This window comes from Rhinatrema bivittatum, chromosome 5, assembly GCF_901001135.1.
Source record: "Rhinatrema bivittatum chromosome 5, aRhiBiv1.1, whole genome shotgun sequence".
In the NCBI taxonomy this organism is placed as follows: Eukaryota; Metazoa; Chordata; class Amphibia; order Gymnophiona; family Rhinatrematidae; genus Rhinatrema; species Rhinatrema bivittatum.
Genome location: NC_042619.1, coordinates 354,087,768 through 354,105,152, shown reverse-complemented (window position 1 = coordinate 354,105,152; position 17,385 = coordinate 354,087,768). Strand labels below are relative to the sequence as shown.

Genomic DNA, 17,385 nt, shown 5'->3' with positions numbered 1-17,385 from the left:
GTCAAGACAGACAAAACCAATAAGTGTTTAGAATGAATGAAGGAAACTATTTAGAGGGGAATTTTAAAAGCCCAGCTCGCGCCAAAACCGGGAGATATGTGCAGAAGTCGGGCTGATGTCTGCCGAGCGGATTTTATAAGCCGCCCGTGTGCGTGCGCATCTCTTGCTATGCGCGCATATTAAAAAGTTAAGAAAAAGGGGTGGGGATATGGGTGTGGCCTGGGCAGGCCACGGGCGTTCCTGGATCCACACTTGAAATCTGTGCGTAAACACTTGTGCGCTCTGCTGCGCACTAGGGGGTCCCCTGCCGCATAACTTTACTTCTGCTACGGAAGACACGTAAGGGTTAAAAAAAAATTTAGCGAGGCAGTGGGGTTTTAAGGGTCAGGCTTGGAGGGGGTTTGCAAGTCCTATCCCTAAACTGGGTGAACTGGGAAAACGGCGAATGGCGACGTTTTCCCACGTGCACGGTAGATGCAGGATTCGCGTGCACGTCCATTTAAAACTGAGCGCACATGCACGCGCGTCCGGGCTACGTTGTAACACGCGTGCGTATACTCGCGCGCGCGCGTTATAAAATGGACGCGTCTCTGGGTGCGGGCCGACTAATGCGTGCAGGCGTGTGCCCGTACGCGTGTTTAAACGTTACCATTCCTGAGAGTAATTTTAATTTTCAGACTCATCTGCATGCGTGCAATATTTATTTACTTATTCGCTTTTATATAGCGACATTCGTGGGTACATCGTGCCGCTTTCCAATATAACTGAAAAAGTGCTTTACCCATGGAAAAACCGCCTGATAATGTGGGTAAAAGTGCACGCATAGGACATGTATGTACGCGCCTTGGCGTGCAGCGTGAATAAATGTTCTCGTGGGCGTGGCTGCTGTGGGATTTGGAATTCCGCACATACCTTTTCCAAAGTATGGGTGTAAATTTCCCTGAAAAAAAAACTGCACATACATTGGTTTGTGATCAAATATGTGGGGGTTGTTTTGGAGGGAAAGCATGTGTGTGCTTTCTCTTTGAAAATTGGTGTGAAATTTGCAGGTTAAAAAGTACTCGCAGGCCTTACACTACTGTTACAAAATGATCTCCTGAAAGTCTCAAGGTGCAGTTCAATTGAAGACAGGGACCATTTTATCTCATTACCAGGAAATAACACAAAACCCTAGCAAAAACAACCCAGCACGCTTTCGAGTGGGAAAACAGAACAAGCCGGATTACTACAGAAACTGCACACGTTAGCAGGATACCTCACCTCAATCGCCCACGAGGATCACAGCCTCCCACTGAAGTACAGTGGCAGGGACCACAGATTAGAAGTAGAAATCTGCAGACAGAAACTGAACGATTCCAGCCTCCTCCTGTTCCCTGAGGTGGGAGGGAGTGGTAGCGGAGTAGCTTTCCTCTGCTCCTGCGGTCCTTCCCTCCCCTCCTGTTCCTTGTTACCACAGGCTAATCTCTGGGAACAAAGCAGAAAGCTCATGTCCTGTCAGAGATGTAGACACAAAGAGAGTTAAAAAAAAAAAAACCAAAACATAAAAATGAAACACACCAAAATAAACAGAGTCAAAGTGAAAAAAAAAAACCCAACCACAAAACAGTGCTTGGTGTGGCTGTTTATCTGTGCACGTGACAGATAGGATGAGACATTGATTAACAGCGCTGATAATATTCTGGGAGTTTGTAGGGGTCTTGGAATCTATCGTTTTACAATGACTGCTGCTTGTTCTTTGCCGGGCTCCCCAGAAACGTGTGCCCTAGGCGACCTCATAGCTTGCCTTATGGTTAAGCCCGCCCTGACCTGATTGTAATAATGGTTTGCAGCGCTCCCAGGGTTAGGCTGCTGTATAAATGCCGCCATAATAATTATAATTCTACAACAATGGCGGGGGGTGGAAGGAAAGTAGAACCAAAAAAAAGTTACCAATAAGGGTCCTGACCTCAGCGGTCAGAGTAACAGATAAGTATGAGGGGGAAAAAAAGTGTGAAAGCTTGCTGGGCGGACTGGATGGGCCGTTTGGTCCTCTTCTGCCCTCATTTCTATGTTTCTATGTATAATCGTTTGTATAGCTCGCACCAGAGGTACCCACGATTATAGGGAGGAACCAGAAAAGATGTAGGGAAGGGCATGAGATGATAAATGGGCTGGAACAGCTCCTCTGTGAAAGCAGGCCCACTTCAGCTGAGAAAAGAGATGGGACATGATAGAAGTTAATAAACTCAGGAGTGGGGTAGAATAAAGGGACCGCTTGGTCACCCTTTCAAATGATACTAAAATAAGGGGTCCATCCCTGAAACAGAATTTAAAAAAAAAAAAAGTTCTTTTTCGCTCAATGCCTAATCAATAGGGGGGAATCTGTTGCCGGAGAAGAGCGTGGCTGGGTTTCAAAGGGGGTTTGCCCAAGTTCCTGGAGGAAATGTCCATAAACAGTTATTAGCGAGGCAGCCTTTGCTCTCCCTGGGGGGCTGAGTAAAAAGAAATAGATCTGTTACGGGGGGAGGGGATCTGATGGGTATTTGTGACCCAGACTTGCCCACTTTCAGAACCAGGATGTTGCACGCCACACAACGGTTAGCAATTTCATTTGCCAACAGTTTTCTCTCCTTTTGTAAAAAAAAAATGTTTAGCTTCCATAATTCCTGAAGAGATGGGGGCTGCGGTGGGATACGGGGGGTGGCCTTGATATCGCGTCGCCAAGATTGGGTGTTAATAACAAGGACCACAGTGTAGCAGAGGCAATCACGTTTCCAGTGGCGGCCAACACGGGGGGGGGGGGGTTTCCTGGCTTAGATGTTGCTCAATAAATGAAATAATTTTTCTTTAGCAGGCTGTGTTTCCTGAATCTCTTTTGCTCCCCACCTCATCACAAAATCATTCATGGCTCTACTGCTGCAGGGTGCAAAGGAACAAATGTGGTGCTGAATGGGACCTGTCTTGCTCTTCATCCAGAGGGCAGAACAAATCCGATGGCAGTGCAATTTGTGCTCATTTAAATCCTGTGCCTGCCAGCTCTCATTTATTTATTTTATTTAAACATTTTTATATACCGGCATTAGTTGTGGACATCATGTCGGTTTACATTAAATAGGTTAGGCTTGGAAAATGACATTTTAACAGGGAAGTCAAACTGGGAGAAAATTACATTTCAAGCAGCGCCCACGGTCCAGCAGGACCGTGCATTTATAGGAACCTCCTTTGGGGGTTAAAGGTTTCGATGCATTAAACACATTGAAAGTTTGCATTTAACTAGGACAGATCGCCTTTTTTTTTTTTTTTCTCCTTCCCGGCGTTGATCGTCCTGTAAGATAGGGGCGAGCGCTGTGATAATTCCCGTGTGACAGATGTCGCTCTGAGCCCACGCCCACGGGAAAAGCAAACACCGGAGGCTGGGAGGGACGGACTGCGGTGGGAGGTGTGCGCAAAAAAAGAGAATGATGAATTTGAAAAGCCAGCTGCCGGTTCGCGCTGCCTGAATGCGATGTGAGGGAGCAAAGTTCAGATCCGGTCGCAGTGCTACACATTAGCTGGGAACAGGAAGGGAAAAAAGGGCACGGGCTTTTGCTTTCTCGCCCGATCGGCGTTCCCAGACCATGTCACAAGAACGGACAAACATTTCGCTGGAAGAAATGAGGCGCTACTATTTGCTCTCGGAGTTTTGTTCTGTGCTGAATTCCCTGGTGCAGAGTAAGTCGGTTTTGTTTTTTGAACCGGGAGCGGGTGGGAGGCGAGAAGGCCCCCCCCCCCCCGACACGTGTTTTGCTTTGCGAGGGCTGTCAGGCGCAAAAAAAAAAAAAGCGAGCGCGGTCGTTTGTACATGTGCGTTAGTGTGCGCGCGCGCGCGTCCACCTGGAAAAGATTACTATCCCAGGCTTGAGAGCAAATGGATGCATGCCTATGTTCAGAAGTAACCAAGGACGCGCATTTATATGAAGAAGGAGCGGCATATTGGACGCGCACTCTTTCTGTACCTATTCACTCACCACTAGCTGAGAGTTTTTTTTAAAACCAGATTCTAATTAGAGTATTGCGTTGATGGTTTGCGCTTCAACCCATGGTGCAGCTTCTTGAAAAAGAAAAACAAAAAAGCCCAAGCTAAATAGTCTGTTGGAAACAGTGAGGGCAAATATCTTTCTTTGTTAATAAGTGTAGTGATGATTAATGAACGAACACCACCCATTTAATGAATTTTAAATGTTTATTAGTAAGGCAGATTCAGAAGTTAACAATATAAAATGCTAGGAGGTCAGCTTTCGGCAAGGAACCCGCTGGATGTTCTTGTCAGCCCACAGCTTTCCTAACACAAGGTTGCCTGAGTATATCGGGCTTGGAAATCAGGTTGTTAGGCACTTAAATCTCTGCGTATGCAGTAAAAAGGGATTGCAAAATTATATGTGCGTTAGGGTCTACCGCACACCTTTTGAAAATGTAAGGCACCTATAATACACGCCCCCCTCTTTTGTTTTTATGTGGCCAAGTTCATGTGCGTTATGAAAAAAGTGCGCACAGTTTCAGGGTGGCTGACAATCCACCTGCCAGCAAGTTGATGACTTGGGCAGGTTAACTCTGTTTTTACCCAAGAGACAGCATTTGGTGAGGGAGGTAACCGTGGTGGTGGGGGGGGGGGGGGGGCACTTGGCAATAGTTGATCATAAAATGATCACATTTGATCCAGTGACTGGAGGGGGGAAACCGTATGTAAATCTGCAGCTCTAGCATTGCATTTTCAAAAGGGAAACTTTGATAAAATGAGGAAAATAGAAAAAAAACTGAAAGGTGCCAGCTGCAAAGGTTAAAAATGTACAACAGGCTTGGACATTGCTTATACCATCTTAGAAGCGCAGTCCAGGTGTATTCCTGGCATTAAGAAAGGTGGGAGGAAGGGGAAACGATTTACCGGGGTGGTTAAAAGGGGAGGTGAAATCCTTCAAAACCTGGAAGGAGGATCCATCTGAAGAAAGTAGGAAAAAGCATAAGCATTGTCAAGTGTAAAACACTGAGAAGACAGGCTAAGAGAGGATTTGAAATAAATTTGCCCACAGAGGCAAAAAACTCATAATGAAAACTTTTTAAAATATATCCAGATTGGACCAGAGACAGCACAGTGCACAAATCTACTTTTCTTTCAACTCTCAGCCTTCTGCATGATACCCAAACTTCACAGGTGTCTAGTGCGCTGCTTGTACATGCGATGGTGCATCTTAAACTGCCTTCCCCACCCCTGACACCTCACCCCCCCCCCCCCCCTCTCTCTCACCAGCTGGACAGTGGGATGTGAACATTGGCTTCCCTGATTTTAGATAAAGATAATGTTTTTTTTGTTAGAAGGTAAGATCCGTGTGACAGCGTAGTCTGCCGGAGGTGTGACTCCAGAAGCTAGATTTACCGGTTTAGATTAAGTTTACTGATACAAGTAAAAAAAAAATCTTTTTCTGCTATGGTCCAGTTCTCATTTCTTAAGGACTGAAAAAAATTAATGCAGTTCAGGAGGTTTTGCCAAGCTTGGCTGTTTAGACAAGCTTTGAAGCCAGAAGCTTAGGATGCATTTTTGTTTGCTCCTGATTTTGCGACTTGTTCTGGATTCTGTTGCTGCTATTTTTTTTCAAGTTATTGCTTTTGTGTTTCTGTATTTGATTCATTGGTTTTATATTTCTGGCTGGGTTTTTTTGTTATGTGAAGCTTTCTAAGTATGTATTTATATGACTTAATATTTTATATACAAATCCTCCCCTCTTGACCTCAGGATTCCTTTACAACTATATTCTTCTTCCCGCCCGTTGAGAGCTGCCCAAAAAGGCTCTCTAAAAACGCCTCCAATTAAATCATTTTCAAATAAAAGAGCCTTCTCTACAGTCGGCCCGAATCATTGGAACTCTCTCCCTTCAGAACTTAGACTTGAACAATGTCCAATTACTTTCAAAAAAAGACTCAAGACTTGGATCTTCTCCCTAGCCTACGCCTAATTCGATCTTAATCCTTCCTACCCACTGGATGCAAATTATCATGTTTTTCACTGCCAAACAACCACAGATATTATCTCATATTGCTCTATTCTCATATAATCGCCTGTTACATGTTTGACTACCAACCTTTACTGTTTCTGTTATTTAAAGGTTCTATGTCATTATGAGTTTAAATGTATAATATCCAAGTTCTGTATTTCCTGTTCTCTGTAAGACTCAAGTCAGTCATTTCAATAGTTGTATGTAAACCGAAGTGCTTAGTGATTTTGTCTCTAGAACCTCGGTATATAAAAAATGTTAAATAAATAAATAAATATTTCATTTCATTGTACATCACCTGGAATTCTTTTAAACCGGGTGTTTCATAAATTTGTTATAAATAAAAACAATGAAAAAATGTTAGCATCTTTTATTTGTAGACTTCTGAATTGTTCATTTTTGCAAGGCCCATTCTGCCCTTTACAAGTTATTACTGGCTGCTGCCAATAAAACCTTACAATTTCAACTAAAAATTATTTTTAAGAACACTAATCCATTGCAGATATATAATCTTCGAAAGATAATAGGAGGAAGGTCCACACTCAGCAGGCGATCAGTACAAAAAATCAGAGTGTGGAGAAAAAAAAAAAGGTCCATATATAGTTCAAAAGGCATTTGTTTCTTTATTTCTAGTGACAACTCCACTGTTCCAGTAAATCCAACGTGATATGGATAAAATGGTCCCCCGACACGGAGCCCCCGCGCTTCGCCCAAAAGCTGTGTCACGAGGGACAACACAATAATAAAAAATTATCCGACCACCTAGAGGAAAATAACATTCTGTTTCCGAATCAATTTGGCTTTAGGCAACATCTCAATACAGAAACTTTATTATTATCACTCACAGATACCGTTCTTAAAGGATTTGATACAGGTCAGAAATATATTCTTATTCTCCTCGACTTATCGGCTGCGTTCGATACAGTCAATTATGATATTCTAAGAAATAGACTGAAAGAAATTGGTTTAGCACATCCCACTCTTAACTGGATGTCTTCTTTTATTAATCAAAGATCCTTTCAGGTCAAAATTGGCACCTTAATTTCTGATAAATATGAGCTTGATACTGGAGTTCCACAGGGTTCAGCCTTATCGGCCACCCTGTTCAATATATATTTACTACCAATTTGTCATCTTTTAGCAGGCCTCAGTTTGAATTTTTACATTTATGCGGACGATATCCAAATTCTCGTTCCCATAACTGATACTATTGAGCACTCTTTCAAAGAAATAAATATCTACCTTACTGCTATTAAACAGCTATTGACACATATGAAGCTTGTAATCAATATGGATAAAACTGAATTCATTCTTCTTGAAAGAAAATCAATACCTGATAATAAAAAATTTTTCCCATTACCAAATAACGTAAAAATTGAACTAGCTGACTCAGTCAGGGCTTTAGGCATAACAATTGACTGCGAATTAAATTTTAAAAAACATATTTCTTTGAAAATAAGAGAAGGCTATTATAAACTTTTAGTTCTCAGATGCCTTAAACCTCTATTAGACCATAACGATTTCCGGACCATTTTACAGGCTTTGATATTCTCATCTCTCGATTACTGTAATTCTCTTTTATTGGGACTTCCACAGGCAACACTTCGACCCCCTTCAGGTATTACAAAATTCAGCAGCACGGGTTCTCACAAATTGTAGCAAACGTGAACATATTTCACCCATTCTGATTCAGTTACACTGGCTTCCTGTTACCCAGAGGATCCTTTATAAAATATGCTGCGTCATTCACAAATCAATCTATGGCCATAAAACAGACTGGTTAAATTTCTCTATTCGCATGCACTCACCACACCGCTCCTTAAGATCTGCAAATAAAGGACTCCTCTCAGTCCCATCACTAAATACTGCGCATCTGGATTTAGTCAGAGATAGGGTTATCTCAATAGCAGGCCCTACTTCATGGAACAGCTTGCCAATGGCATTACGGAGGTGAGGAGGTGAGGGGAAGGGAGGTTAGGTAGGGGGGGTAGAGGGATGTGTCGTTGAGTGAAAATTGCGGAAGTCTCTCCCCCCCTTGCGCGCGCTGCGTGCCTGCACATGGATTACAAAATCTGGTGCGCATGTGCACGCAGCCCACCGATTTTATAACACGCGCACGCCGGCGCACAAATGTTATAAAAGCAGCACGTCCATGTGTGTGCGTCAGGAAGCGCGCGCACATTTAAAAATCGACCCCACAGTGTTCGTGCCTCATAACAAAATAAATAGTTTTGCATCATTAAATTAGGTCCCCTAAATTAAACTTGCCAATGGCTATGGTTTGAGAAGGGAATGCGTTTCAAGTTTGACTTATGACCCTTAAAGAGCATGCATACCACTAGAAAAAAAAAAAAATAAAAAAAAAAAATCCTGTGTAGGCAGCTCTGATGGTGGCTACAGGAGTGGTGTTGGATGTTCAGAGCTGCATGGGAAGGGATGCAGGAAAAAGACAACACGAGTGAAATTCAGCTCATTCCAGCAGTCACCTGCAGGGCCAGTCCAATGCTGAGGAGCCACAAGCGACACTGTCTCCATTCCACACAGTGTTCACTCTTTTACTAACAATATTGATCACATTTTTTTAAAATACAATTAAGAATAATACAAACAGGAATAATCACTCAGTGCATGGAAAATAATTTTCCAGGAGATTTTTTTTTTTATTGTACATTTTTGGATGTTATTGTCCCTTCGTTGGTCCGGGAACTGATGAGACGGGGGAGCCCTTTTAGACCTAATTCTTAGTGGAATGCAAGGTTTTGGTGCGAGAAGTAGAGGAGGTAGAGCTGCTCAGCAACAGTGATCATAGTGCAGTCGAATCTGCCCCTTAATGATTAGAGTAAATCTACAACTCTAGCATTACATTTTTAAAAGGAGGACTTTGACAAAATTAAACTAGAAAAAAAACCCTGAAAGGTGCAGCCACAATTGTTCAGAGTTTACATCAGGCAATACTATCTTGGAAGCCCAGTCCAGAGGTATTGCACACATTTAAATAAGTGGAAGGATGGCCAAATGACTGCCGGCATGGTTAAAAGATGAGGTGGAAGAGGATCTTTTAGCCCAGAATTGGATCCATCTGAAGAAAACAGGAAAAATCATAAGCATTGGCAAGTTAGATATAAAACATTGATAAGGCAGGCTAAAAGAATTTGAAAAGAAGCTGGCTGTAGAGGCAAAAACTCCTAATAAAAACAAAAAAATAACTTGTGAGGGGAGTTGGTTGAACCATTAGATGATCAAGGGGTGTTAAAGGGACACAGGGCCATCGTGGAAAGCAAGAGGTAGATTTTAAAAGGTGCGCCGATTTTATAACATGCGCGCGTCACCGCGTGCACGATATAAAATGCACTACCTGCGCGTGCCCAATTTTATATCGGCGAGCGCATGTGCGGGCGGGTTGCGACTCGTGCGTGCAAAGGGGGTGATTTAAAAACAAAAAAAACGTGCAGCCATGCGACCCCTAACCCACCCTAACTATTGGAATTTTCTTTTTAAAACTTCATCTTCGCTGGTGAAGTAAGTTCCACGCACCAGCAGGCTGCCGGTGTGCGCTTCCTCGGGACAGGGCCTAATGGCCACTGTCCTGGCTGGCCCTACCCCTCCCAGACCTCACCCCCGGCATGCACCTTTCACAGAACCGGGCACTTCCATGAGTATTGGGAGATACGTGCGTGGCCCAGGCTGTTTCGAAAATGTGCTCAGCATGCACACGGCCCGACCATGCACATATCTCCGGGTATTTGTACACACCGGGTTCTGAAAATCTTTAATTCAGTATTTACTGAAGAAGGATGTTGGGGACATAGCCATGTTGGAAACTGTATTAAATGGTGATGATTCAGAAGAACTGGAACAAATCTCAGTGAAGCTGGAAGATGTAATAAGGCAGATTGACAAACTAAAGCATAGCAAATCGCCCAGTCCAGATGGTATATATCCCAGAGTTTTGAAAAACCTAAAGAATGAAATTGCAAATCTGTTATTTGCAGTCTGTAATTTATTATTAAGTGTCCATTGTAGCCAAAGCTTGGAGGGTGGTCAATGTAACCCTGATCTTAAAAAAGGGATCCAGGTGTGATCTGGGAAAATATTATAGACTGGTGAGTCTGACTTCAGTGCTGGAGAAGATTATGGAATTATTCTAAAGAACAACATTACAGAACCTATAGAAAGACATGATTTAATGGGACATAGCCAGCATGGATTTACAAAAGGGAAATCTTGCCTCACTAATCTACTGTATTTTTTGAAGGGATTAATAAACATGTGGGTAATGGTGAAGTGGATGTAGTGTATTTGGATTTCAGAAGGCACTTGTTAAGTGCCCCATGAAAGACTTCTGAGAAAATTGAAAAGGCACGGGACAGGAGGCGATGTCCTATTGTGGATTACAAACTGGTTAAAAGATTTTTAAAAACCCAGTAGGACTTGTCGGTTTTCTCAGTGGAGAAGGATAAACAGTGGAGTGCCTCAGGGATCTGCATTGGGACTGGTGCTTTTTAATATATTTATAAACAGAAAGGGGAACAACGAGTGAGGTGATCAGATTTGCAGATGACAAAATTATTCTGAGTTTTTAAATCACAAGTGGATTGTGAAAAATTGCAGAAGGACCTTGTGAGACTGGAAGACTTGGCATTCAAATGGCAGATGAAATTTAACGTGGACAAAGTGCAAAGTGATACAAATAGGGAAAAGTAACCCATGCTGTGGTTACTCGATGTTGGGTTCCATGTTGGGTGTCTTAGGAGACAATACTTTGAAAGCCTCAGTTTAGTGTGCGGTGGCAGTCAAAAAAAGTAGACAGAATGTTAAGAGTTAATAGTGGGCCGATACAGAAAGAATCGCGGGAGGGCCGGCGAGCGCCCGCTCTCCCGACGCGCACACAGGCCAGTGTCCTGGGTGCGCGATTCAGTATCTGCCCGCATGCAAATGAGGGCCCGCGGTAAAAGGAGGCGCTAGGGACACTAGCGCGTCCCTAGCGCCTCCTTATTGACAGAAGCGGCGGCTGTCAGTGGGTTTGACAGCTGACGCTCAATTTTACCGGCGTCGGTTCTCGAACCCGCTGACAGGCACGGGTTCAGAAAACGGACGTGCCCAGGAATAATCTGAAGTATCCTGGATTCCTTACTAAAGGCTATGACTGAAATATTTCACGTGTGCTTTATTTAAGCTGGTGAAAATAAAATTAACCCGTGTTCTGTTTACCTTGCTGTGTAAAATAAAACTCTTGAGTTAGACTCTAGACGAAAAGTTTTCAGTATCCTGTGGCCAGCAACCTGACATTGTATAACGTAGCCATGAGTGTCGGACAGGTTGCGCCAACTCTTAAAAGCAGGCCTAGAATACAGGATGTATTCCTTTCTTTTGCATGATTGTGTACAGTTTCTGAGCTTTGTTACTCATACCTAGGTCATGAGAGGAAGTTTGCTGGGATGAGTATGTTTTTTCACTCTTAAATGTTGGCTTCGTTTCTCCTTGAAAAATTAGTGTTTCTGATCACCCTTTAGCATCTTTGCTGTAGTTGAGACATGTGCTGGTGGAATGCACACGCTTAAGTTACCTGAGAGGATTTTAGCAGTAGCATGTGTCTTGGATGCTGCATTAGGAGCTTACTGTCTACAGTAAGCCTTCCAAATGTTTCTCGGTGATTACAGCACATGCAAAATCTACAAGCAAGAGCCATCTGGAGTACATTCTGTCTGCCTCAGATGTGTTAGCTCAGTAGTTGTGGAATAAGAGAGCCTGCATCCTGCCCTGGAATGAACAGCATAGAATCTGAAAGTATGGTGCAAAAATCACATTTACTGCATGTCCTGTTCAGAGCCTTTCTCTGGTATTTCCTTGTGGCATAGCACTTTCTCTCTCTATATATATATGTATATATACTGAATATATGTGTGTGTGCAGCTATATAAAATAAAATGGGGCAATTATCAGATTGGCCACTTTCTTTTTTTTTTTATTCATACTTTATTGAATTTCACAAAATATAACAAGACAAATCTTGCCAGGAAAATTTGACACAGGAAATACAAAAGCAAAAAGGTAAAAAGCAATACAATAATCACAAATAAAATGCCCATTTCAAATCAAGTCCTCAAGCTGGGAGGAGCCCTAACACAATTTCAAGAAAAATATATCAAATATTGTAAATAGTGCAACAAACATGGGCCTGGATTTATCAAAATGCGAAAAATATTGCATGCGATAGGAAAAGGGGCGTGTTTTATGGTAATAGGCAGTTTATCGCAAAGTGTACTAATACCTATGCGAAATGCTAACCTTTTCACACTTTGCAATACATTTCAAAATTGTTGTATTTCCTGCATACAACCACTGGGTGGACCACGTTTAGTAGTTTTGAAGCTAGCAAGCAAGAGAGAGAGCCTAGCCATAATGTCCTCACACTAGATAGGTATTTATATCTCTATGGGAAGCTCACCTAGTAACTCGAACAGCACAATGCTCTCTTGTGAAGATTTGAGGACTTTCTCTCAACCTAGCTTGATGGACTCTCTACCTGGGTAACATCAGGCTAGGTTGAGAGAACATAGCATAAATCTCATCTTTGGCTGAGTTTCCTCACTCCAAAGGTCCTCAAATCTTCACAAGAGAGCACTGTGCTGTTTGTACATCTCTCTTTGAATGTCAAAGTGGTCTCTAACCCCCTACACTAATACCTAAACCTCACTTCGAGTTACTAGCATTAAGGGGTTTTCGCATACCTTAAAGGCACTTAACGCATGCGAAAACACCATATCATGATTTGATATATGGCCTCCATGGACTGTTAATTTTGGGACTCTAAAGCTGAAATGACGGGTACTTAAGTTGAAGAAGGAAAGGAATCATTTACAGGCAACTTGTCTGTGAGGAACAATGATAATTGTGATGGTTGAAAGAAAATATAAGACAATACAGCATTTACATGGAAACTTTAAGAAAAACAGAAGAAAAACACTTGTATAGCTCTTGGTTTCAAAATAAAAAATGCTGATGTCTTTTCTGGGTCAGCTTTGCAATATCAGGGAATATTCAAACTTGCGTATTCAAAAATAACAGAGATCTGGGCCTGAAGAAGAGCCGTAAGACCCAACCCCTATCAGGTTCTAGAACAAATGTTACTATTAGAGTAGCCGGATTGATTTCTTCTTCTCCAAAATCACAGTGAAAACATCCATGTCCAATGGTAAATCTTGTTGTGATGTCGTTACAGATTCTTTCTTAAAATTGGGAACGTAATAAGCTTTGGATATAGGTGGTGATGCCTGTTCTGGAATCTTTAAAACCTCCAGAAAATATATTTTCAGCATATCCTTAGGAGGAACAGAAGAACATTTTAGGAAAATTTATAAATCTTAAATTACGATTTCTTAAAGTGTTTTCCAAATTCTCAATTTTGGGGGCTATTTGCATATTCTCCTTAATTATTGACAATTGCATTCCTTTAATCGATTGAATCTCAGTCTTACTTTCCTCACAAAGTTCTTTAGTTTGAGTCTTAATTGCTTCCAAAGATATAATTCTAGTCTCCATATCCTTAATTTTAATTTCCATAGGATTAAACTGTGAATAAAGGGGATGGAACGGCTCCCCTATGAGGAAAGGCTGAAGAGGTTAGGGCTGTTCAACTTGGAGAAGAGACGGCTGAGGGGGGATATGATAGAGGTGTTTAAGATCATGAGAGGTCTTGAACGGGTAGATGTGAATCGGTTATTTACACATTCGGATAATAGAAGGACTAGAGGGCATTCCATGAAGTTAGCAAGTAGCACATTTAAGACTAATCGGAGAAAATTCTTTTTCACTCAACATACAATTAAAGTCTGGAATTTGTTGCCAGAGGATGTGGTTAGTGCAGTTAGTGTAGCTGAGTTCAAAAAAGGTTTGGATACGTTCTTGGAGGAGAAGTCCATTAACTGCTATTAATCAAGCCGACTTAGGGAACAGCCACTGCTATTACTGGCATCAGTAGCTTGGGGTGTACTTAGTGTTTGGGTAATTGTCAGGTACTTGTGGCCTGGTTTGGCCTCTGTTGGAAACAGGATGCTGGGCTTGATGGACCCTTGGTCTGATCCAGCATGGCAATTTCTAATATAGCCTTGGGAAATGTTAATGTACACTTAGAGCTGGCATGGACTGGCTGACGTTGGTGTGGCGGCAGAATTCGCAAACCTTCTGGAGAGGGAATTCCAGTTATGAAATAGTGACACCTAGTGGCCAGATTTAGGGCCTGTGAGTCAGGGCCGGTGCAAGAGTATTTGGTACCGTAGGCAAATCTTTGGTCATGCACCCTCTCACCCAACCTACCTCTAGCACAGCAGCTCCTCCTACCTGCAGCAGTGGATCCAGAGCAGTGCTCCCTTCTTTGGTGGTGTTAACACTGGCACAGCACCTCTCTGGGCCTCTTGCTGGCAGGATTTTGCCACCCCCCGAAACTTTGACGCTCTAGGCCACCACCTAGTTTGCTTAATGGAAGCACCGGCCCTGCTGGGACTGCAGGGTTCCGGAAGGAACCGTTGTGGCTGGCCGCAAGCTGAGGACTGCTGATGTGACGACCGGCCCGGTGAACTGCGAAGGAATATAAAACTGGGAAAGCTCTTCAGGTAATTGTGAATGGAGGCTCATGACCCCAGTTCCCAGCCCTGGTTCTGCTTAAACTAGAAGCCCAAAGGAGCAGGAGGAAACTGCCAAAACACCATAGTCCCTGAAACGCCATCACACTGGTGGTGTCAAAATGTTTTTGTCTATTTTAATTGTGCTACACAATTGTATAACTTGATTAGGATCTTTAAATTGGTTTCAACTTGACACATATAGAAAACCAACAATTAATGCTTTATAGAACAATAGCTTTACTATTACTTCACTTATACATTTCCTTTCAGCAAAACAATGAAGATAGCTCACATAAGAATTACTATGCTGGGTCAGACCGAGGTCCATTGAGCCAACATCCTGTTTCCAACAGAGGCCAATCCAGGTCACAAGCATCTGACAGATCCATACAGTAAATCGAATTCCTGTCACTCTCAGAGATGGCAAGCGCTTTCTTTAGTCTACCTGGCTAATAATGTGTTATGGACTTTTCTTCAAGAAACCTGTCCGCTTTGCTAGTCGCCTGGATCATGCCCTCTGGGAACAGATTCCACAGCTTCATAGTGTGGGTGAGTGAAAAAGTGGTTTTTTGCTGGTTGTTACTTTTATGGAGTGTCCCCTTGTTATAGTATTATTTGAAAGGGTACATAACCATTCTGTATTTACACATACCACCCCTCTTGTGATTTTATAATGTCCCCTTTCAGCCCTCTCTCTTCCCAGCTGAAGAGCCGAACCTATCTTCGTAGCCTCTCATTCCAGGAGACACATTCCCTCCTTCTGATCCTCTGCACCTCTTCTAGTTCCACTAGGGTCTTTCTTGAGATGGTGGTGACCAGAACCGTATACCATATGCAAGCTGTGGCTGCATCATGGCTCACTACAGAGGCAAAGTATTTTGTTTTATTCACCATTCCTTTTTGGAGCAATTCTGACATTCCATTTGCCTTTTGACTGCCGCCATGCGCAAAGCTGAGGATTTTAACGTATTGTCCACAAGGACTCTCAAGGTCCTTTTCCTCTAGTGCCAACTAATACGGAAGCCAGCATCATGAACCTCCTAGCTGGAATTATTTTCCCCTGCATTTTGCATCACATTGCACTTTTCCGCATTGGATTTCATCTGCTATTGTTTCCCAGCCTCCTAATCTCACAAAGTCCTTCTGCAGTTCCTCACAATCCACTGTTTTAAGAAAGTTGAATGATTTTGTGTCAGTCTGCAAATTTGATCACCTCACTCATTGTATCCTTTTCCAGATCATTTATGAATCAGTTAAATAGCACAGGTCCTAGTAGTGATCCCTGTGGAAACCCCCACTAGCGACTTTTCTCCATTTGCAGAACTGACCATTTAGTCCTACCCTCTGTTTTCCACACTTTTAACCAGTTACCAATCTATAATAGAACACTGCCTCCTATCCTAAGACTTTGTCATTTCCTGATAAGTCTCTCATGGGAGAATTAAATGCCTTCTAAAAGTCAAAATACACTGTATCGTCTGGCTCACCTTCATCTTTATGTTTGTTTACACCTTTTAAATAAAGATTGGTAAGATTTCCCCACTAAGCCATGTCTGTCTGTATGGCTAGTGATTTTGTTTTTAAGAATGGCTTTTACCAATTTGCCAAGCACTGATGTCGGGCTCACTGGTCTATGGCTTCCTGGATAACCCCTGGAGCCCTTTTTAAAAATTGGCATCACATTGGACAGCTTCCAGTCTTCAAGAATCATAGCTGTTTTAAATGAAAGGTTATAGATTACTAATAACAGCTTAGCAATTTCATGTTTTAATTATTTTAGAACCATGAGATGTATGCCATCCAGTCCTGGTGATTTGTTACTCTTTGGTTTCTCAATCTGATCTATTACATCCTTCGTTGTCACAGATATTTAATTTAGTTGCTCAGAATCTCCACTGTTAAAGAATGTTTCAGGTTTGAATTTATTCAATTTTTCTGCTGTTTGGCACTGTGCTTGCTCTATCTATTCGGTCCTCCCAGCTCTGTGCCCCTTGCTGTCCCCCCCCCCCCCCCCCAGTGGCCATCTTGTTTCCTGTATAAACTTGTACTTATTCTGAGGTAGTCTCATCAGTCAGTTGCCAAAGCTTGGTCCTACCTGTCAGTCTAGATACTCTGGCTCCATTCTTGTGTCCAGAAGACTTCTTTATCTTCAGATTCTACCTTGAGCATTCTTGCCTGATCTCCTTCCTATTCCTGCATTCCAGGTTTGTTCCAGCTCCTCACTTCATTCCAGGCCTCTTGCTCCTTGTTAGAATTGGGGACTATCCCTGTTTCTCATGTATCTGAAGGCTCAACATGAAGGGAAAGTGGCTGCCATAGGCAGAAGACCTACCATCAGCTGTCTGGATCTGACTCTCATGTTGCTAGGCTACTCATTTCTGGGGCAACCATCACATTTTCGTCATTTGGGTCCATTTTCCATCTTTTGAACGATCCTCATTTAGTTTTAATTGCCTCCTTTATCTTACATGTAAACCATGCCGGCAGTCATATGGTGGTCTCTCAATCTTTTTTAATTCATGGGATACATTTTATCTGGGCTTCCAAAATGATATTTTTAAACAATAACCATGCCTCCTGCAAACATTTAATCCTTTCAACCATTCCTTTTTAGTTTTTTTTTCTAACTTTCCTCATTATACTAGTCTCCCTTTTTAAAGTTGTATGCTATTGCAGTAGTTTTACATAATGTGCTTCTTCCCATGTTTCGATTCCTGGCTCACCACAAGCGCTTTGCTTCAAATGTACTTGAAAAG

The 17,385-nt window shown here is 42.4% G+C and overlaps 1 protein-coding gene across 8 annotated transcripts in view; it reads left to right on the top strand.

The window, feature by feature from the left end:
• MCF2L (MCF.2 cell line derived transforming sequence like) overlaps positions 1–17,385 on the top strand; it is a 322,158-nt gene that overhangs the window by 97,179 nt on the left and 207,594 nt on the right. The window contains exon 1 of one of the 8 annotated variants that reach the window (XM_029604672.1): positions 3,516–3,690. The exons of the other annotated variants lie outside the window; for them this stretch is intronic. Within the exon in view, the coding sequence (XP_029460532.1) occupies positions 3,597–3,690 (94 nt within the window). The 5' untranslated portion in view covers positions 3,516–3,596. Of the gene's footprint in view, positions 1–3,515; positions 3,691–17,385 lie in introns of those variants that run through there. 8 annotated transcript variants of the gene reach the window in all.